The 21,645-nt window shown below is 35.1% G+C and overlaps 2 protein-coding genes across 3 annotated transcripts; both read right to left on the minus strand.

Moving 5' to 3' along the window:
- Positions 1-534: 534 nt before the first annotated feature.
- Positions 535-13,837, minus strand: LOC105230499 (myotubularin-related protein 8). Of its 2 annotated transcripts, none has more exons than XM_011211285.4 (13): positions 13,459-13,837; positions 8,426-8,542; positions 5,704-5,866; positions 4,917-5,200; positions 3,844-3,978; positions 2,529-2,758; positions 2,300-2,435; positions 1,837-2,213; positions 1,643-1,769; positions 1,471-1,574; positions 1,318-1,408; positions 1,131-1,256; positions 535-1,060 (listed from the first exon to the last, which is right to left on the minus strand). In XM_011211285.4, the coding sequence occupies exons 1-13, from the start codon at positions 13,480-13,482 to the stop codon at positions 923-925; spliced, it is 2,052 nt and encodes a 683-aa protein (XP_011209587.1). In that variant the 5' UTR covers positions 13,483-13,837; the 3' UTR covers positions 535-922. The 2 variants fall into 2 exon arrangements, with proteins under 2 accessions (XP_011209587.1, XP_011209586.2); XM_011211284.4 differs by lacking the exon at positions 13,459-13,837 and adding an exon at positions 10,966-11,707.
- A 565-nt stretch (positions 13,838-14,402) lies between these two features.
- LOC105230498 (focadhesin) lies at positions 14,403-21,382 on the minus strand. Its single transcript, XM_011211283.4, has 8 exons — positions 20,819-21,382; positions 18,204-18,422; positions 17,105-18,134; positions 16,820-17,031; positions 15,685-16,754; positions 15,485-15,615; positions 14,892-15,419; positions 14,403-14,834 (listed from the first exon to the last, which is right to left on the minus strand). Exons 1-8 carry the CDS (start codon positions 21,088-21,090, stop codon positions 14,685-14,687), a joined length of 3,612 nt encoding a protein of 1,203 aa, XP_011209585.2. The 5' UTR covers positions 21,091-21,382; the 3' UTR covers positions 14,403-14,684.
- Positions 21,383-21,645: the final 263 nt, after the last annotated feature.

Genomic DNA, 21,645 nt, shown 5'->3' on the forward strand with positions numbered 1-21,645 from the left:
ATTTATCAGTACAAAATCCATGTCTTTTCGGATGATACTGGAAGACAGAAAACTAACTATAAAACGCTTCGAAATCAGCCCCTCGTAGAACCCAACATATTAAACTGGCAATATATTCATTTTACATACAATTTTTAGTATGGGAGATAGAGAGCACTTGGGTTCTTATTTCTAAAGTTCACACATTCTTATCTTTTTTTTGGTAATAGGGTGTGTTGTGGTGTTTTTCGGTTAGATATACATTTTCTACTATGTATAGACATACAAAACGCTTTGAAATCATATTAAACTGGTAATATATTCATTTTACATACAATTTTTAGTATGGGAGATAGAGAGCACTTGGGTTCTTATTTCTAAAGTTCACACATTCTTATCTTTTTTTTGGTAATAGGGTGTGTTGTGGTGTTTTTCGGTTAGATATACATTTTCTACTATTACTATGTATAATAGATATACATACATGTATATAGTATGTATATATATATTGGAACTTTTAGTCGAACGTTTAACAGAGAATGCTTGGTTTTCAAATTGTTTTTCTAATTTTGATTTATATATTTTATTGCGATAATCTAGAAATGCAACAAACTTTAAAATTCAAATGTGCTTTTTTGCCATTTTTTCTTTAGTTCAAACAGTATTTGCGCTGCTTAATACGTCACATTCCTCAACATTGTTTTTGTTTTTTTATTAATTTATGTTGTATTTTAAATAAGCTTGTACTTTCACGTCATGCTTACGACTGAACTGCCTAATGCTCAAATATTGTATCTTCACAAACATGCACTCCTACTAAGCTACACACAAAAGTCTCGACTATATAAGCAACATTCATTACACAAAACACACCCAAGGATTTCCATATACTTATTTTTTGCTCGCTTTAGTGGTAAACTGAGCTTCACGCGCCGTTGAGAGTTCATGGGCTGGTCTTTTGAACAAGCCGAAAGCAAGTACGACACACCGGCACCGGCTTCCCGCTGTCCTGCCCAGGCAAAGGGATGCTCTTGTCAATGCAGCGTTCACAAAAGATATCGCCACACTTCCAGCAATGGGTCTGTGGAAATGAATGGAAGCGAAATAGTGTTGTAAGCACTTGTAACACTCAGTGACCCTGATATACATACCTTCTTGCTGAACTGATCGAATGGCGTTGAGCATGAGCAGGCCGTCACGCTGCGCATTGATTTCCAGTCCACAGCCACGGAATTTATCTCCTCCATAATATTTGTGGAGTCAATGCGTTCATTCAACTAATACAAAAATGAATCAAAGATTATACATATAATGAATTATATAAAAAAAAAACTTTACCGAAAGATTTGCAAACGACATGCCGGCTGGCTTAAGCGGATGATCATCATCAGCTGAGGATAGTTCGCTCATCTTCTTGTCGTAATTGTACCTGTAGAAATTGCGAATGTAATTACTAGCTTCATTTTACTTTTATCTAATTGGCTAACGCACTTGTTGTCATTGATCTCCGAAACGGGCTCTTTATAGGATTTAGCTGTGGCATCTTGCAATTTCTTTGCGGATTTAGAAATATAGTTTTTGAAGCTTGCAATCCGCTATAAATATATCAAATGTCAGGGCAACTAAATCAAATTTGTAAGCAAATGAAAAATGAAATCTTTACCTTTGTTAAATGCTGCACGTGATCCTCCAATGAAGTACAGTGATCCTTGCTCACAAGCAGCAAGTCGCTAAGCGGTTCACGTGGATGTACGCCACTTTCGAAACGACTGAACATGCCGCGCCAGAATCTGGTGGAGTATTTTATAGGGAAATTCATTTATACTTTTGCGCCTTGGATTATTGGTCATTACTTACTTAATGCATTGCGGTTGAAGATTGGGCTTAATAGTTTTATCGACATCAGGTTTATACAGTGGGTTAATATATTCGTTCAAATGATTAGCCATGAAGCCCCATAGGGAAAATGTGCGTTCTGATAGCTTTAAATCCAGACGATCCTTTTCACAATTGCCCACAAATGTTCCAAACTGACACGAGTGCACATGATCGTGTAGGATAAGCAGGAAGCGTTCGTTGAACTCAAAAGCATCACTACGTTGGTTCATCAGCTGCCAAGTGCAGTCCAGAAATTGTGTGAAAATAGGTGAGACCTCGCGCGGATCAGTTTGCACGTGACCACAGCGCTCGCTGAATTTATGCCCAAATGCTAGCCAGTCTTTTTCAATTAGAGCCTTTAAAAAATATATATTAAAAAATAGAAAATAAAGAAATATAAATAAAAACCAATAGCGGTATATTTATCAAATTCAAAACTTACTTGGAACCCCTTAATGGTTCTGTAATAAGGATCCAACATCAACGCAGCTAATGAGCAAACCTGTGCTGTACGATCCCATCCGTCCGAGCAGTGAACTACAACCGAGACACCTTTATCGACGGCGTTCGCAATAAAGCTAGGAAAATTCGAGAATATAATATTGCATTGGTTGGATTAAGTGCGTTTCATATTGCAGATGTAGCAGCTTGTACAAAACTAATCTAGTTACCTGGAGGTATCCAAAATAGAGCGAATATTTTTCAACCAACCAGATGATTCCAAAGAATTAAGAAAGCCGCTCATTGTGGGTGTCTTCTGTTCACAAGCCTCAATCAATTTCTGCAAGCTGCTTCGCTGTACATGTATGTTTTCAATGCCGAGAAAGTGAAATTTGATGTTCTCATAAAAAGCTTCGTTTTCGTAGCCTTTTCCAGCGGCACGATTGGCCATTGCGTTTATCTGTTAGAAAATGATCACAATTACGAATTCGGTTGACAATAATAAGAATAATTAATATTACTAATAATATGAGTCAGCTGAGAGGCGATCGACTTCTAAGCGGCTTCTCATTTGATGTCACATATTACAGTTGAAATGCAGAGCAAAGTTAACAAGGAAGAGCTAAATTCGGTTATAATCGAACATTTTATACCCTTGTAACTTGCAAGGCTTAAAGCCAGGGAGGTATCTTCAGATGCATAAGACCTGTGTCTAGAGCGAGTTTTCACCCGATTTTATCCCTTCTAAGTACAAATACTACTGTGAACGAATTGAAATTTGTCCACTTCACCATTGAGCAACAAAATTTTTCAGATTTTTTTCTTAAACACCCTGGCTGTCTCTCTACGGCCATGCATAGATCCAGTTCGTAAGTTTTTGTGTTTGCAGCAATCCAACTAAACTCTCTGCCTGATTAAATATTCTGGTGAAAGTTCTTATCCAGACATATCAGCATTCGATTTCGAAACAAGATTTCTGCCGAAAATGTTGTTATACAAGTATTAGACTTAGCACCCATTAGATCTCAGAAAAATGTTTTTGTATCCAATGACATTTATATTTTATATGGAAATAAAGGTCATGCCGGTGACAACAAGATCTATGACATGGGAATACACCCAGAATCATATATGATAGAGGACTCTTAGCTTTGGGGCGTTTCCCAAACTTAGATGAGAAACGTTTTATGCTACTATAACAACAATAATACATATATGTATGTATTTATTATACATATTTTAAACTAATATCTAATAGCATGGCAACTTTTGAATAAGTGAGCGGATTGATACACATTTGTATAATATGCAAAATAAAAATTTTGTCCATTTTATCATGTACATATTTGACGAAGCAAACACGTTTTAAGTGCTCGACATCCCACAGGGAGCACTTGATGCACCAAACGCCGTGGTATCTACATAAATGGCGCTTGTCTGTCTGCACTTGTGATTGCTTGTTGAAATATGTTCCGCAAATTAAACACTTCTAGCATGAATATGCACATACAAAAGTACACTTACAATGGTACAAAGGCCACTTACCCGGGGTCGAGTGTCCACAACGTACATATAGTCGGTGTTTGGATTTGTTTTACGAATCGCCTCCAGCATCTGCTCATCTTCCAAACAGCGTGCACTGAAACCCGACAGCGGCTGGCTGCAGCGACAAATGGAAGCCTGAATGCAAACAAAAGAAAGAGAAAAAAGGTTAAAACAAATATCACAAAAGTAAGTTCCGCAACGAGTATTTACTCAGTCGGCTGTGCCGAAATATACCAGCAAGCCTAATATATCGAAGAAGCAAAGACTAACCTCCACAGGGTTTCCAAAAGCTGTTTTATTAATGTTTTACACAACAAAACAATAATTATTCCAATAATAACAATAAAACCGCATGCAGAGCTCTGATTTACTGCTTCTAACATACAATGAAGTGGAAATCTAGCAAATAAGTTTGCTGGGATACCGCCATTGCAGGAATATTTATATAAATTCATACAAACAAAGTTCCTTCCAAAAGGCGAATACAATATTTATGGTGCGGATGTGTTAATATTTTATTTGCAAAAATTTCAAGGTCAACAGGAACAAGTCTTTTCGTTGTTTTATAAATATATTATTAACATTGAAATAATATGCAGTATGCTTGTATGCACATATATGTTTATATGTACATATGTAGGTTACAAACAACAAAAGCGTTGTAAGAGCTGGAGAACGTAAGTCTCGTATTAAATTGGCTTCCTCATTCGTAATTTATTACTTAGCCATAGGCAAAGTGAAATGAAATGAGTCAAAGCACAACTGAGAACAAAGTGAACACAATTCCAAACGCATTGACCAGTGGCAGTACTGGACCATAAACGGTTGACTTGTCATCAAATAATATGATTAGGTGACCCATATCACACATCTTCCAACACAAACTGTGCAATGGTGTCACTTTAAGAAATCATGTTTTTTTCAATTGATGTCACATTATTACTGCAAGTATTTGCGCCACTGGTGGACGCAGACTTCCACATGTTGGTTCAACGAGTATGCAGAGATGGAACTTATTTAAAGCTACTAATTCTAGCTAAAGATTTTATGTGTGCTTATAAATAATTACTCACCTTATTCGAGTGCAAATAGGTAAGTGCCGGCAAACGACCTTTGGAGCGAAAGCGGGAACTGCCGATCAACATGGCTGTGTTGGCCTCCTGTGGCACGTAAACATGCCGTGGGTACGTGTCACATAATTCATAGTTCATATTCAATGTGCACAATGTCCAAATTTCGTTCGGCACTCGCATTCGCTTGAATTCGCTTTCCAATTTGAAGAAATCCCAACCTGATGTCTTTGGAAAATCATCTTTGGCTGGCTGATAGTTGAAGCAGTATAACTTGTTAATGGAAACTGCAATTAAAAACTCATTATTTAGATTAATGAACCATAATGTGAGTAGTTAGCAAAGCACAACCGTTATGCATGTATATAACAGTAAGCACACATACAAACATTTACACATATAAACTTATTACGGTGGTAGCGCTCATATTTCAGCTGGAAACCACTCTCACTTTGCTTAATATCTGACTTATTAAGGATGTGCGTTAAATCTGCAAACAAGTTCTGATTCTTTTGCTAATTTTTAAATGGTTCTAAAAAATAAGCCTTTGGCAAGCTTTAGATCACATATTGTTTACTTTGGGTACTGGAATCTTAAAATACTGTTCTAAAGTAGACATTTTATTTTTTTTTATACCGGAGGTTAAGGTTGTGCTTATTTTACAAAAAAAAAAATATATTCGCCTAAAAAGTGCATAGCACAATGTGCGCTTCACCTTAATAATTCTTATATAATATAACGTGAAATATATGTATGCATGCGGATATATAAGTACAAATATGTCACTTACCGGGTTGATAGAGCTTCATTAATGATGTGTAGACATCGTGACACTCAGAATCCTTTGGAATTACAAATGTCACCGATAGGAAAGTTTTGCAACGTATCAATAGCGGTGAACCGGTCGTACTCAAGGGCAATTTTTCAATGTTCGCAATGTGCATATGTAAAATCTGTGAAAAGTGGATAAAAAAGAAATCTATAACTTTAGCTACATACATATGTACATGTGCAATAAATACCAAGTATAAAATTAATGTTTGTCAGTTTTTATAAATATAAACACTAATTGTTCTTCACTAAAAGGAAACAAGTTATATAGAATCAGATATTAAATAAAAATATTATTTAGAAACATTTTTAGTGAAACTTATTTTTTTACCTCCTAAAGTTTATGCTGCAAAATACCATAAAAACTAAAAAAACACACCAAATACATTAAATAAATATATCATTTGTGTTAAAACACACAAAATCACATAACCTGGTCGTAACCGTACATTCTTACACCAAGAGCTGCACGACTGGTAGAAGCGCAACAATGCACGCCATCGCGTATACGTAACATAAATAGTTAAACACAGCGAGCAAATGAGTTCAGTTGCTTTTGAGTAAAATTACAAACCAGCTAAGCGGCAGGATTTAATGACGTCCGCATATAAACGATTCCGTGTCGGGTATGTTTTCAAGTACACGTACATATGCACCCACTTGTTGTTGGGCTCTATTCATGTGCTGCCATTCATGCTCTTATGGGATATTGTTTGGATTATTGTATTATTTTCTCAAAAGCAGCACTATTGTGTGCCATTTCACGGCTTCAAGTGTTAAAAGTAGTTAAAATGAATATTTGAGACTTTCAACAACGACAATAAGCCTGAACTCTTTTAATTAGGTTTAGCCTCGAAACGCGGTTGAATATACATAATGTTAAAAGAAACTGCAAAATAATTTTCTCAAGGAATACACAAAAGGTGGATTCAGTAAAAATCCTTTAGAAAATGTGTGCCGTTTAAGAAGAAATATATTTTGTGGTATATGTGTACGTTTGGCACCTGTTTGTTTACGACGTGAAAAGTTTATCTGACAACTTTTGGAACAACGAATTTGCTTGAAATTTTATGTTACCAATGGAGCCTACTTTTTCATGACCATAAGTATTTGGGAAAAGAATTCAATGAAGGTCGTGAAGTCTTCGAACATTTGCCACATCGAAAAAGTGCTGGAAAATTGTCCTGTTGTCAATGATAGACTAGCAATAAAAGACCAGAATCATTTACGAAAAAGAAACCGAGGAGAGGTTGCCAAAAAGATGCTTGACAACGTAGTTAAGGACTTACATTCATTAAATGCATCATTACTGGTGACAACTCGTAGGTTTATTAATATGATGTCGAAACTGTACAACGATCTAGCGAATGGCGCTCCAAAAATGAGCCGAAACCTAAAAATGCAAAATTAACTGAAGACACCGAAGACTACCTCACTCGAGGCTTATAACAAGTGTATGGAAACTGATATTAGAGCTTTAGTATGTTTAAATTGGCTCAGGAGACAATTTAAAAAACGATATAAAGATTTATATTAAAAAATTTGAAAATGTATTTTTGTCTGTCCGGGTCAAATTTGATCAGATGGTACTCAATTATATGTAAATCGATATTTATGAATTCTTCAATGATACAGTAAACTTTTACAGTTTTTTCAGATCTTCTCTAAATCTATATTTCAAAAACTGATGTCATTAATGCCTTCCAACCAATAACGCTTATATTTATACAATAACAGTGGCCGCAATAAGCACATAAATTATTCAAATTTAAGAGTAAGAAGCCCAACGCTCGTTGCCGAAGATTTGCAGAATGTCCTGTGCAGCACTTTAAATTGCTTTCGTTCTGCAATGCTGGTTGCTACTGACCTATTTGGCAGCACTACGATCAAACTTGGCATCAGAATTACCCCAACAAAAAATAGTTGAAAAAAGCTTAGCACAGCAGAAAACAAACAAAAAGAAAACTTATGAACTTTGTAGAAGGGGCTATGGCACAGCTGAGAGACGCCGACGCGTCACCACACACACGCTTTCCGTGTTCATTGTTTCTACAATTTGATTTCTTTAACATTTTCGCCCGCCATTTGAGTACACTTGAGTTCTATGGCTTCAAGGACAATGGGAATTCGACGAGTGTGTGTAGTGGCGGTCGCCACACTTATATCCTAGAAAATATACAACGATAGAAGACTTTCATTTTACAATGTTTCCTGTTGTTACATTTTTATTTGTAAACAATGCAATGAAGTCACCAGAAAACACACACAAACAATTAATTTATTTGATGATAATCCAATCTCTGGATCTGGATCAGGCCACAATTTTCTTACAAAACTTTCTTTGCAATTATAATAATCAATGGTTTTAGAAGTTCCCATTTTGTAGTTGATTTAGGAAATATTTTTAAAACTTAGAAAAATTTTAAGTCGTTTTATAAGTAGAAATTTGCATAATTTTTATGGAAATACTAATTATACGATAATTTTATTTGACTTTTCAGTTCGAATCACAACCTTTTTCAGGTCATGTATGTTCTTCTGATTGGTGTTAAAAAATATTCATGTATTTCATTTAACCAATAAATCGAGGGTTATAAATGAACAATGAAACCTTAAAGAATCTATGACACTTTCGAAAATAATCATTAATAAGTTCAACCTTTAAACATATATGTACATACCCATGTTTCTTTATTGCTATCCGGTTCAACAAAAATCAAATGAGTTGCCGTCAAATAGAGGGTGCCGACGGTGGGATTTTTGGCATTGTATCGATCGATCATTCGCACATTTTCCACCTATAAAAAAATATAATCAAAGGCACAAATTATTAAAAGACATTTTTGCCAAACTATGTTTGTACGATAAAGTGTAACCTATCATTTAATCCTCTCTTAATTTGCAAGGATGTGGAAAAAACTTATATTATACTTGTACATATGTATGTCGTAGACTCCTTTTATTATTAAATTTTGCTTTATGTGGCAAATATTTAAATTAAGATGTATGTGATTTAAACTCAAACAAAGGTGTTAAATTTATTATTTTGGGTAGGTCAGGAAAAACCAGCCAAATAATCGGAATTCAATGTAATAGGGATTAGAGTTCTAGAGCAAGGTCTAATAGGACTAATTTAATTCATATTCAGCGCTAAACCACATTATTGTTATCATATCCGCTTACTTTCATGAAAATATCATGCATTTCGATTAACATAAACATTCAGATGGAGAGTCAAAAGTGATGCAAAGCACTATATGGAGTATGTGAGGGTTAGGGGAATACCTGGACTGATTGTATTAGCAACTTTATGATGAGAACTCACACATTGACCAACATACATATGTGGCATAAAGTCTGTCAGAATAACGAATATCATTATATATAGCATATAATATAAGTATATAGCATACAGGTTGCGATAATTCGTCTAGGAATTTCATACATTTTTGGAATTAAGCTGTAGTATATCACATATTTTTGCTAAGACATCTTTCTTATTGACCGATATATACGCTTTAAACTCAACCGTTAGCTATTTGGGCTATTTTTGGATGTGAGATAAGAAATTTTAAATATACTATTCGATAACGGCATTGTAAAATTGTGATACATAGGAAGAAGCTGTGGTTGTTATACCTGAGATGTAGGATTGCTGTACGAAGCTATGACAATTATCTATTTTTGAGTCCGGCCTCCATAAAGTCCTTTCAGACCATCTCGTGTATAAAATTTAATGTCTCTGGGGATTTTACTTATTGAGTTATCACACTTTAATAATTTTCAACATAGCCCTTTTCACAGAGTTTGGAGAAGTGTTGAAAACACTTATTTTCAACAAGTGTGGTTTAAATAGCTTTAGTAGCGTGTGAGATGTACACATTAAACTTAATAGATGGTGTTCTACTTATTTATTATACTCTTGCAACAAATTGCTACAGAGTACAATAGTTTTATTCACCTAACGGTTGTTTGTATCACCTAAAACGAGTTAGATATAGAGTTATATATATAAGTGATCAGGATGAAGAGAAGAGTTCAAATTCAAGTGACTGACTGCCTGTCCGTTCATCTGTGCATGCAGCAATTTATGTAAAAATTGAGATATCTTAATGAAACTTAGTACATGTTTCTCGGCATCGTAAGACGGTTGGTATTTAATATATATATCGGACAACTGCCAACTCCCACAAAGCGTTATTAAGCGAAAACCTATAAAGTGTCATAACTAGGCACCAATTTGAGATAAATAACAGTAATTTGGAATTTGGTCGCGGTAACAAGGGGCACCTCTGGGCTGAAAATTTTGGGAAAAGCCGGTCCTATAATTGGTATAATGTAAATATATCCTAAGCCCCTTTAGTTCCATGTATTACTAACAAACGTTGGTTCTACCAAATATGTGTACTATTGAATTCATCGATTTTGAATCAATCCTACGACCGAACCTAAGAACCGTTGGGTAAGCAAAACTATTATACTCTGTTGCGAGAGTATATATGTAAGTATACATAATATAACTAATAATCAATAAAGACGCTGAAATAGGAACTTTAAATATATGTAAAAAATTACAAGTAAAAGTATCAAGAAGTTATAATATTATATAGCTGATATATGTATATATTGTACTTATGTATATGAGTCTCCTCTACAGCTGTTTACTAGCAGACTACTACAAATGGTTCAAAAGTAGGTGATTCAAGTTTTAAAAGCTATTGATGAAAACTTCAAAAGGACACTCGGAAGAAATATGTATGTAAGAGCATATGCATGTGAGTAGATATGGAAGTATTAGTGCATGGACAAAGTTAGTTTCTATGCATGCCGATAAAAGTTGGTGCAAATGGCAAAAGTGGATTAAAAATGCAAATTTGATGACAGAATGTTCAGTCGTAACGGTCAAGTATTAAGTGGCATGAAAATTGTTCAAAATTTCAAAATGAACATGGATAGCTACCAAAAATTCTTTCTACTACTAATTCTATAAATATTTCTGCTTTCAGAGAGAATGAACCGATAAAATATATATATTTATATATGTATATATATTTTCAACTTGATTGCAGCTTTTTTAAACTCTTGCTTCTGATCCTCAGAATTCAAGGAATATAATTATAATCCAGCATCAAACAATCGATAATATTAGATTAGTTTTATTGTAATCAAGATAATAATCCATACGTTAAGTATTCAATCATACAAAAATGCCTTTACAAACCTTTCGAATCACTGCATAGCCATTATAATATATAGGCGGCTCATTAAACTCTTCCTCAATCCACGAGACGACTTTCTCGGATACAAAGGGCGGTACGGGCACACCCCAGATACGTTTATTCTCCTCCGGTTCTTCAGTTTCCGGCGAGATGTTGTCAAAGTTTAGACGTAGTGAAGATGTTGGTGAAAGAGAGCGTTCAACTTCATTAAACTTATTCATGAATTTCGTAAAATCCATTCTATCCACAGTAATGGTATCCGACTTAGGATACAATTTGGTTACAGAAACCAAATGTTTTTGCACGGCTGCACGATATTTGCACACACTTTGGTCAGCAGTTTATTTAATCAATAATTATATTAATATACATTTGTATATAGAGATGCGTTAAAACCAAAAAGTGATTTACAGATACACAAGTGAAAATTCGCTTAAACTTTGGCACGAATGACCGAGGGCAATAACACCGGAGTTGTCAAAATATACAAATTAACTAAGATAGAAAAGGTGAGTATCGACCATTTCAATCAATTTACAGTTAAGTACTTTCACTTTTGAAAACACAAGTGCAGTACAGCTTTTGTGGAGGTGGGAGTGATTGCACTAGTCGGTTTGGGTGTTATTTTAAATTGAAAAACCCGATTATGGGCGAGGAGCGAACAAACGAACTTATTTCAATGAAAAGCACACACGATTTTCCGATGACTGTTGTGTCATCTTGCAACGCTAGAGTCGAACTCAAGAATTACATGGAAAGCAAAAGTGGCTGAGGCGCTAATTCTTTTAAGAAAAGAGAAATTTCCAGTCAAAATGGCATCTCTCCTGGAAGCCGAAGCTAAGAAAAAGCATTTAATCACTTCAGCTTTGCATTACCAATAATTTAAATAAATTTGTGAATAAAATAATACTAATTTTTGAGAAAAATTTTATGTAATTAAAGTTCATAAAACATAAAGGTAAATGTGTTATAGTGACAACAAATGCTGTTTTACCATGGAAGGATGAAGAATAGAATATGCAAACTTGGGCATGCGCATCACAGTAGAAGCAAATTTCTATACATGAGCGCAACATGTTGCAAAGAGTATAATAGTATTGTTCAAAATTTGATTTTAGGTGTGGGACTGTCCATATTTATGCCAAGAATTGTAGCTTTCGCCATAATAAAGTCAAGGCTTCGAAACTTCTAACGTGAAGAATAGTTATTATTACTGCTATCTACAAATGCATATCACAAAGAATTCACTAAGGCTGTCTTTCAGGCAAAGTCTTTAAAATTGGCAAATTGCAGAATGAATAAAAAAGAGAAATGTGTCTTGACAATATATAAATGTCGGTCCATAAAAATCTTTATGTTTTTTTGCTCAGTAATTGGTGTCTTTTACGCTCTCTAGTTATTGATAGCTCCGTCTTGTCGACTCAAGGTGTCTTAATGAGAAAAAGATCTTTTACGAAGAACTTTATATTGGTTTTGATTGTTCTGTTTTTGTTGGTTTGAATGTTGTTTCCACGACAGTCGGTTTACGTTACCGGAAAGGACATGTCAACAAGGTAGCATTCCTCCAAATTGCTAATTTCTTTAGGGATGTTTTGTGCAGCAATAAAAAGAACAACAACAACAATGACAACTATATACTATTGAGAACCGATCTGAATAATATGTTCGGAAACTGACGCGTTGTCTTGAATAAAAATATATGCCAAAATTGGTGAATGAATTATACTAGGACGTGGTTTCGCTCGGTTAGTTTGTATGACAGTTGAGTACTATAGTGTTTGGGTCTGAACAATTTATTTGGAGAATTAACTTCTTGGTAAACTTAGTATACCTTGATCAGAGTATAATAAATTACTACATAAAACACCGTGCCTTCATTCATATGCGAAGTGGTACATAACTGCATACACAAGCTAAAACATATTTAATAGTAATATTTTTGAATAAAAGTATGGCTCGCACTACTGAGAATACCTTTGTCTACATTAACACGTTTAGGCTGAACGCATAAATTAATTTGAAATGCAATTTATAAACAGTGATTAAATGACTATTTATCATGTGGTATTAACTCTTGTAATGTATGTATATAGCAATGTAAACACATCTGTATCTTCACTATCGCATTCATTATTGATTTTATTAACTCTCCGCTGCAGCAAACGCTAATACAACACCTGTAGATAACGATTACACAAACAAGATTACTGTAAAATTGTAAAACAATTTTTCAATGCACTTGTTTTTATAGCTTTTTCGTTTTTTTCACATTGTTCTTTTTCATAAATTTTTTTTTACAAATCAGCACATAATTTAGTTTACATATACTTAAAAGACTACAAATGATGACTCAACTAACCAACCGGTGTTGGTCGCAGGACATTAAAACATGCATTCAGATCAAAAAGCCTTGGGAGCGGCACAATAAACAATAGATATATACTTACTTATATACATATACATATAAATAATATTTCAATAATTATTATCCGTACCTTAGCTAATTTAATGTCATCCATGGTCCTTGAACTTGGAAGTGTGTCAGGAAAATAACAATATTACAGCACAATATAGGTATATTAGGTTTTTCACATCCAGCTGTTGAAATACTATTTTTTTCGCAAAGAACTTTCACTTGAAAAGGTGTTTTAGAATGGTTAAGAAAATAACTTGTCACATTAATGTATATACAGTCGAAACTAATGAAAGCTTTTATCACATTTTTATATCGAATAATAATATTGAAATACGTATATGTATTTTTTATTTAATCCGAGAGCAGAATTTTGCAGAAGATACGAAAAATTTAGATTCCGACAAAGTCAACCAAACAATCAAACAACGTAGATTTACATTTAATCCACATTCTCTGAAAAAATAAGCGACGAATAATCAGAAGACAACAAAACGGTTGACGTTTCATATGTCAGTACAGAGAACGTAAATTATAAACAGAGAACGTTTATCTGTTATAAATACGTTCTTTGAATTCAACATTTCAATAATATAGCAACACTACTCTTATGAGGGTTGAAATAATGTTTTGCTAGACATCATTGTTTTTAAAATTTCTGTTAAAATTCAAATCAAATAATTCCCAATGTGGGATTTTAACGATCTTCTGAGGTAGCATTGCAAATCTCCAAAGAATGAAAATATTGTCTGAATCTCGAATTCGCAGAACACCGAAAACAAATTATTTAAGCCTTCCCACAGCAGGTGGAACAAACTAAAAATGTTGAATAAACTAAAAAAAGTGATTCCCAACTAAACCCTAGTTTAATGTCAGTAGTCGTATAAAGCTCCAACTTCTCCTGGCCACGTAATACCGATATCACTGAGTTTGTAACACTTTGATTTAGTTGAACCCTTAATTTGACTTCCACTGAGTTTTATGTATCAAACAGCGTAGAATATAAACATAAATAACTGTATAAGCAAACCTTTTTTCTTTACTACTTTTATTTTGCTGTGAGTGTAACATACATAAAATTTCATAAAACTGTCAAAACCTTTCGGGAAAATTTGAATTAAAACATACAAATGTATAAAAAAACAACAATAGTACATATGATCATACATATGTATGTATTATGTACATATGTTCATGGCATACCAATATCGATACTGTTATAACGGAATATTCAAAAGGCAAAATCAGTAAGGCACAGTGTTAACCACCAGTTACATACATTTTTTTGTATGTGCAAAATTCAAAAAGTCATTTTCGCATTCCAACATATTTTGTCCAAATGCCTTTGTTATCGAAATATGATTTATTGCGGGAACAGATGATAGCATTCTTAAAAATTGCGGCATATGCTTCTGGAATAGCACTGTTCTTGTATAGATTATATAGAAACTCATAGATCTGAAAAGGAATATTTTTAAAATATTTACAATTTATTAAAAATATACTACAAATTACTTTTGCTTCCTGATCCTTCCAAAATATATGCTCACACATAAATTGCATGCTCTCGGGGAAAAGTGCAAAGCGATCTTTGCGTTGTGTGGCTACAGAATCCAAATTACCAAGAAGAACGGCGCAGCCGGAAAGTACAACTACAGCTAAAATGAAAATATCTAAAAGATACAAAACTTTATCTAATTTTTCTTTGTTGGACGATTCAGCCAAGAGCGCCTGTATTTGCAAAAACATTTCCATAATCCAGTTACAAGACTGTTCATCGCTTTTAAAGGCATATAAAGTTGAAACCAGGTGACGGAAGAAGAATGGCTGCTCCTCGCGACGAGTGGAATAAGCATCTATGATAGGTGCAAGCCACTTTAATGGATTGGACAACTGAGTGTTATATAACACTAAGTAGCACCTTATAATGGTGGCCTTTTTCAGTTTACCAATTGGGGTTTCCCACCAATTGGCCGGCGATGTGAGACCGTCAATGGAATTGGGATGTAAAACGGATACAACCTCTGTATATCGCTCGAATAACTACGAATAAGAGTAGAACAACAACCTTATTAACACAATCGCAGAAGAAAAAGAGACTAGTTTACCCTCGAATCCAAATCCATAGAGTCCATATAACGTTCAATAATAAGTGTGAATATATCGAGCACTTCTGGGATGTCACATTTGCCTAAGAATATGTATTTCACACTGTCTATGAACTTTTCAAAAAGGCAGCCTGCAAAATATATTTAATTTCTTTCAGCATTAGTTTGGAATAATAGCTTAGCTTATTTTCTGATCATACCTTCTGTAAAACCACTCAGTTGTGATTCCTTGAAACTATATATCGCTATTTTTTCGGCAAAGTTCTTTAAAATTTGCAAGCTCACTCCATTCGAAATCTCAGGGAGCAAAGAGAATAATAGCAACAAGTCTTCTTCAAAACAATTCGGTTCGAAGTCCACCAGGAAATTTTCCAGCAATCGTCGGGCAGTGCCAGAGTGTAGTAATTGATTCTTGGCGATCAGTAAGCAATATTTTCTTGCCTCAAAGGAGAGGTGGAAAAAACTGTGAAGGAAACACCAATCGAGGGGTGGTATGGGTTTGGGAAACTTCTTCGATATCGCCCTTAGTGCATTTGTCACCACGTGAGGCTCTGTTACGTGATCACCGAATCGTGTTTGACCTACTAAATAGTTCACTACCGCACGCAATGGACTTTGTGGGAAGAGCCCTTGCAACTTGCGCGGTTCCGGCTTGCCCTCAGGCAAGCGGTAAACGCCACTGCGATAGCCATTTATTTCAGCGTATATATGATGGGCGATTAAATCGGCCGCAGCGGCACCACATTCGGGACGTATTTTTTGCAGAAGATGTACCCAAACCTCGCCTGGCACCATTTCCTGCTGCAGGTCAACGACCTCGCGTCCTCCAACGAACTCGCGAACTCCTGGTGTATCCTGGCGATATTGCATGGGTATGTGACGCATAGAAAGTAGCGAACCGATTTCAAAATTCTTTAAAGCACTCAGAGCTTCTCTCACCAATTCCGGTTCGGAATCGGATCGACTCACAGTCAACCAAAGTTGCTCCAACGCTTCATCAACTAATTGCTCATACTCCAGGGTCGGCGTGTGCAGCAACGGTATGTGAGCGAAGAAACGATAAAGCGATTTTAGGGCTCTTGGTCGACGTTCGTGCCTAAATTTATTACTGAGTACACGCCAAGTAGAAATTATATTCACAGTATGACTATCACAGAGCGCAACAATAGCGTCCAGGGCATACGAAGTGGCCAGATCACCAGCGTCATCAGTGCACGAGTTCAATGTGTCGGAAAGGTGTGAAACCAAATCGGAACCGTGTTGTGTAGGTCTGAGGAACACATAGATTGATTTTATTTATGCATGCAATTAGGGTTCAATATGTTTGTTGCTTACTTGTCATAGCAAATTTCACGGATGGTGTGTGTCTTGGCTATTTCGAATTCCCAACGCTTACTGCTGTCTTTCTGTGGTGTTGAGAGCAACTTAATTAAAAAGGGATATGTGCGCGGCTCGATGCGCCACAATCGCAGATAGAGATCCATACAAAATGTGCCGTTTTCCGTCGTAAGATTTCGTACTGTATTTAAAATCATTGGTATATTATCCTGTAAGCGGAGGAATCAATAGGAATATTGAATATAGGAATGTTATCTTTACAATTTTCAATATTTAATTTACCTTAGACACGGCAAAACTTGGTAAGCCTCGAAGTAATTCCATTTGAATTTCTGGTTGTTGCTCACCAGCCAATTTAAATATGTATGTCATTAAGAAATCATAAGCAATGCCACTATTCACTTTGATTATCTCTAATATAGCTTCATAAATCTTAAACCAGCAATCTATGGACGGTTCTTGCGACAAGAAGAGTGCGCGTAGAAACAAATTCAAACGCTGACAAAACATTGAGTTCGCTTTAACATTGAGAGCATCGACAAATGTGAAAACATCTTTGAATTCAGACTCATCAAAGGATTCGACAAGTTTTGCCAAATCGAAGGCAACTGCAATATCTGGATGGTAGTAGCGTACTTGTGCCGGTTTCAAGTCGTTCGTGTGCACCTTCGTTTTTTCTACCGACTCCGTTTCTTTTCCACGCTCAAGTATTTTGCGCACCACTTGATGGGCTAGTGCCAGACCTTCTGCGGGTATGAATGCAGTCTGAGACATCCACTGGATGATACCATCGAGACACATGTTCAGAATGTATTGATTCCCACAGCATTCCTGCACAATAATGAACGCGATTATGCGTAGCAAATCATGTAGATAATTCGGCGACAGCAAGTGCAGACTTTCGGCTAGTAAAATGAGCACTACATTGTAATGATGCACAGTGTGTTCGCGTGTACTATGCAACACACGCAGGAGACAATGAAGGCTGGGTCGCGGATCAATGCCGTATTTGGTGAGGTTGTTCACAATTAACGCTTGAAAAATGCTCAAATCAATAACGGTGGCAAAATCATTAACGTTTAGGCAGTGTTCAATAGCTTCTATTAGCAATATGCTGGAGAACAGGCACGTTGTCGACGAGTTGAATTTACTCCAAGAAAAAATTTCTTGCATGAGTTGTTTAGCATCGTGGTTCGTTTTACTTAGAGATAAAAGACCGGTCCAGATGGTCTTTGAATCGGGCAGTGTTTGAGGGTTGCAAAGTATGTAAAGGAAGACCGGTCGCAAGTACTCAACACTGTGCACTTTAACCCTGCATGCAACGTTATACAAAATTTCATCAGAAGAATGTTGTAATATATGTATGTATATGTGTGCTTACTGTTGATCATGGTGATTACAAATGCCCACAATTTTATTGGCCACATCGTTCATGTTTACAGCGGAGCTTTGCAACAAGGTTATAAGTGGATGTTGTTGCGTTTTCAAGCCAAATTGACATTGGAAGTTTTCGTTCTCCTTCAAGAGAGCGACTTTTCTCTTCAAACCAAGCAATAAAATACTGACAATTCCTTCCGTTATAGTCGTGTATTGCGTGGGGCTAGAAAATGAAAATTGTATATATTATCCTTTTTTTTTTTAATATAAGGTTTTGTTAAATTTTGTTTTTTTTTTTTTGTATAATAGTTATGGCTTCATGTAATAAGCGCCGTTAAAAACTTTTATTTTTTTCGCAAAATAATTTTTTTTTAATTTTTTTTTAAATAAAAAGCTTCGTATTTAAATTTTTTTTAGAAAAAACTTTTTTATTGAATATAGTATATCATAATTATTTAAAAAATGCAACAAAACATCTCGACCGCGAACCTTAATGGTTGAGAAGTATCAGTAATGTATGGAAACGCGTTTCGGATATGGGCGTAGTGCTAAAGCCATTGCATAAATTTTATGTTTCTGCTCACAACGGCTTGGGGATATTCTTATTACATACAATTATTTTATAATAACTTTACGCCAGGAAGTGGCGAAGGTTTTTCCGCTGAATAAATTTTCTATTGTTTCCTTGCTTTTCTCTAACAACTTGACTTAACGGTCATTAAAATTCAAGTTCAGTGCCATTTCTTATTCACGGAAGTTTGTTAGTGCCACATAACTGTGTTTTGAATGCATATCCTATAGTAAAGCGAATACTCACACATACGAACATAAGAAAATACACACATTTAGATTAGTTCTAATATGAAAATTAAATATCCTGTGGTAAATAAAAGTAATCGTCTTAAACCTGAATAAATAATTGGTGACGGAATTACAACTTTTACAACTTAACGGTAACAATGCATTCTTGCGGTAAAAGTACGTTGTACGTTTGACATTGTTTGATATTAACATTCAAAGAAAAAGTAAATATGTGTATGTATGTACATACATACATATGTATATGTATAAAGTTATTTCAATTTTCATAAAAATGTGCGTGCGGCTATCAGATTAAGTTGCGCCATTTATTTATTTTTCCTGACCAACCTCATAGCACCATTCTTCCAAACAGACCAGCCTCAGTGTGCCAATTATTTTCATTTTCACAGATGTACATGTACTTACACATAAATAAGTCCTTACGTACATATGTACATATGTATGTAAATCCTTAGTCTTCCGTTCGGAGTTGGCAATTCATCACAGTATTTTGGAGTCATCGACCACATCACTAGCAGTGGATATTGCAATGGGGTCACCATGTCAGCAGGCAAGTCAATGCCACGTGTCAGAATACTTAATAACACACTTCAAATTTAAGTCGAAATTTGACGGGGCAGCCGACACAGCACGGTCTGTCTGCTTTCTACAATTAATGTCGATATAATGGTAGGTGTGTTTGTACATATGTACATGGGAATGTCTGCATATTAATAAGAAATTTCGCTTCGTAATATTTGATAATTAACACCCATTGTACTAATCTTCATTAGTGTAATATTTTATGTAACATAATGCGAAGTGTTCAGAAACCACAGCGGAAGCTTAATATGACGAACCTACTGGCATTGAGCGGAAAATTGAAACAATTACTACATTAGTTGGTGAAGGTTGCAAAAACAATAAGAACTTTAACTTTGTTTCTCAAATAAAAAAGTTTTCCTTATGAGAGCTTGATTTTAATCGATTAGTTTGTATGGCTGCGTGGGTAGGGAAAAACAGAGATTTAGATGGCTAATTGGACTCAGCTCTCACTAGGTGTTACAAGCTTCGGCAAAACCTAATATACCCTTTTTAGGCTATAAATATTTGCCGTAAGACTATGAAAGAGTATTCCTGAAGATCTTATTCTAAAAGCATTTTGAAGCAAGTATTATTAGTAATGTATTTATTCATTATATTTCCTTAAATTATTTTTTTTTTTTAAGAAATTTTAGAAAACTATAGAATTTATTTAAATTATTACCAACCGCTACATTTTTACTAATTGAAAAACCTATTTTCCAAAAATCGGTTTACGTAATAGAATTCTATATACATACATATAAATGTACGAATGGACTTAGCTAATTATACATGCATATATACCCATAACCAAAGGATAGTGCCTCTTACTTTAAATTTCTTAACTATGCAGACATGCAACGGATCAATGCTATAATGAGCAAAGTAATCGCACAAAGTGCAGCCATTTCAAAGCCGGCTATGCAACGATTTTTGTTAGCCCATAGCTTCAGCGGAAATAACGTTGTGGCGTAGTTTTGCGGAAGAACAATTGCACGAAAGAAAAAGGAGCAGCGAGATTGTGTTGCTAGAAGTTACAAAAACTTTCAGCCACTATGCTATGAAGGCGAATAAACAGTGTAAAATATGCGCAGAGCCTTGAAGTCATTTGCTTTTGATTCGCACCCATTTCCGGTGCAAGGACGATATAAAAGAGAATACCAAGTGCCACTTCAACTAAGTACGTTGAGTGTTTATATGACAGTAAGTTTTTTGTTTGTTATATATATTTACCTGGAGTTCGGCAGCATGGAAATTAGCATGGTTAGCACATTGGAGGAGTCCAAAACACCACCCTCCACTAGCCTCACAAATGTCTGAGAGCTTAATAGACTCAGCTGTACAATATCCGATTTGCATTGTGTTTTTAAAAACTCAATTTCTTTAATATTTTGTTCCGATATTTTCTTTTCTCGACTTTCGGTGATTTTTTTGAAAATTTTTTCCAAGCACGCGGAGATTTTCACTACCGACGATGCGTTTGTTATGTTCTTGAATTCATCCATTGCTTGTTAGATATTCTGCTTTAATCTTTTCATACATAAATCTTTTAGTTATTGTGTCGAAAACTATTTTACAACAAAAATCACATTACTGCTCTAACGATTAGTTGTGGTAGCCAAAATACTGAAATCTTAACCGCACCAAATTTCTGACCTATCCACTTGCAGTCCAAAGCAATACTCACTTTTAGAAGTTCTCAATTGTGTTTTTCGCATTTAATGATACAAGGCGCATGTCCTTTTTTACGATTGTGTTTGCCAACAATTGGCGGCTTTTGCGATACAAAACAAAAATCAGCTGATTTTGACAATTTTAAGTGTTGCTGTTTTTATGTTTAAATCCAGCCTTTGTGGAGACGTGGCTACTTGGAGAGCTACACACGGCGACATCTAGCGGGTAATAGTTTTGCCAACAATAATTCTCAATTTGTTCATTAATATTTGCACATACAAATGGGACATCAAAATTCTATTAATACAGGTTACTTTACTTATAAGCATTTGAAATAGATTATTGTTTGACTAATTGCAGAGTAGTTTAGGGTAATTGACTGCAGA

Source organism: Bactrocera dorsalis, unplaced genomic scaffold (assembly GCF_023373825.1).
Source record: "Bactrocera dorsalis isolate Fly_Bdor unplaced genomic scaffold, ASM2337382v1 BdCtg150, whole genome shotgun sequence".
Taxonomy (NCBI): domain Eukaryota; kingdom Metazoa; phylum Arthropoda; class Insecta; order Diptera; family Tephritidae; genus Bactrocera; species Bactrocera dorsalis.

What these genes read in the sequence shown, in the direction of transcription:
- LOC105230499 (XM_011211284.4), bottom strand. Translation starts at nt 11,202, where the DNA reads ATGGATTTTACGAAATTCATGAATAAGTTTAATGAAGTTGAACGCTCT. An exon ending in AATGAAGCTCTATCAACCCG is followed by an intron (nt 5,201 to 5,703) that starts GTAAGTGACATA and finishes TTTTAATTGCAG; the next exon opens with TTTCCATTAACAAGTTATAC. An exon ending in CTTCAACCGCAATGCATTAA is followed by an intron (nt 1,770 to 1,836) that starts GTAAGTAATGAC and finishes ATACTCCACCAG; the next exon opens with ATTCTGGCGCGGCATGTTCA.
- LOC105230498 (XM_011211283.4), bottom strand. Translation starts at nt 21,090, where the DNA reads ATGGATGAATTCAAGAACATAACAAACGCATCGTCGGTAGTGAAAATC. An exon ending in CGTGAAATTTGCTATGACAA is followed by an intron (nt 16,755 to 16,819) that starts GTAAGCAACAAA and finishes TGTGTTCCTCAG; the next exon opens with ACCTACACAACACGGTTCCG. An exon ending in CTATGGATTTGGATTCGAGG is followed by an intron (nt 15,420 to 15,484) that starts GTAAACTAGTCT and finishes TCTTATTCGTAG; the next exon opens with TTATTCGAGCGATATACAGA.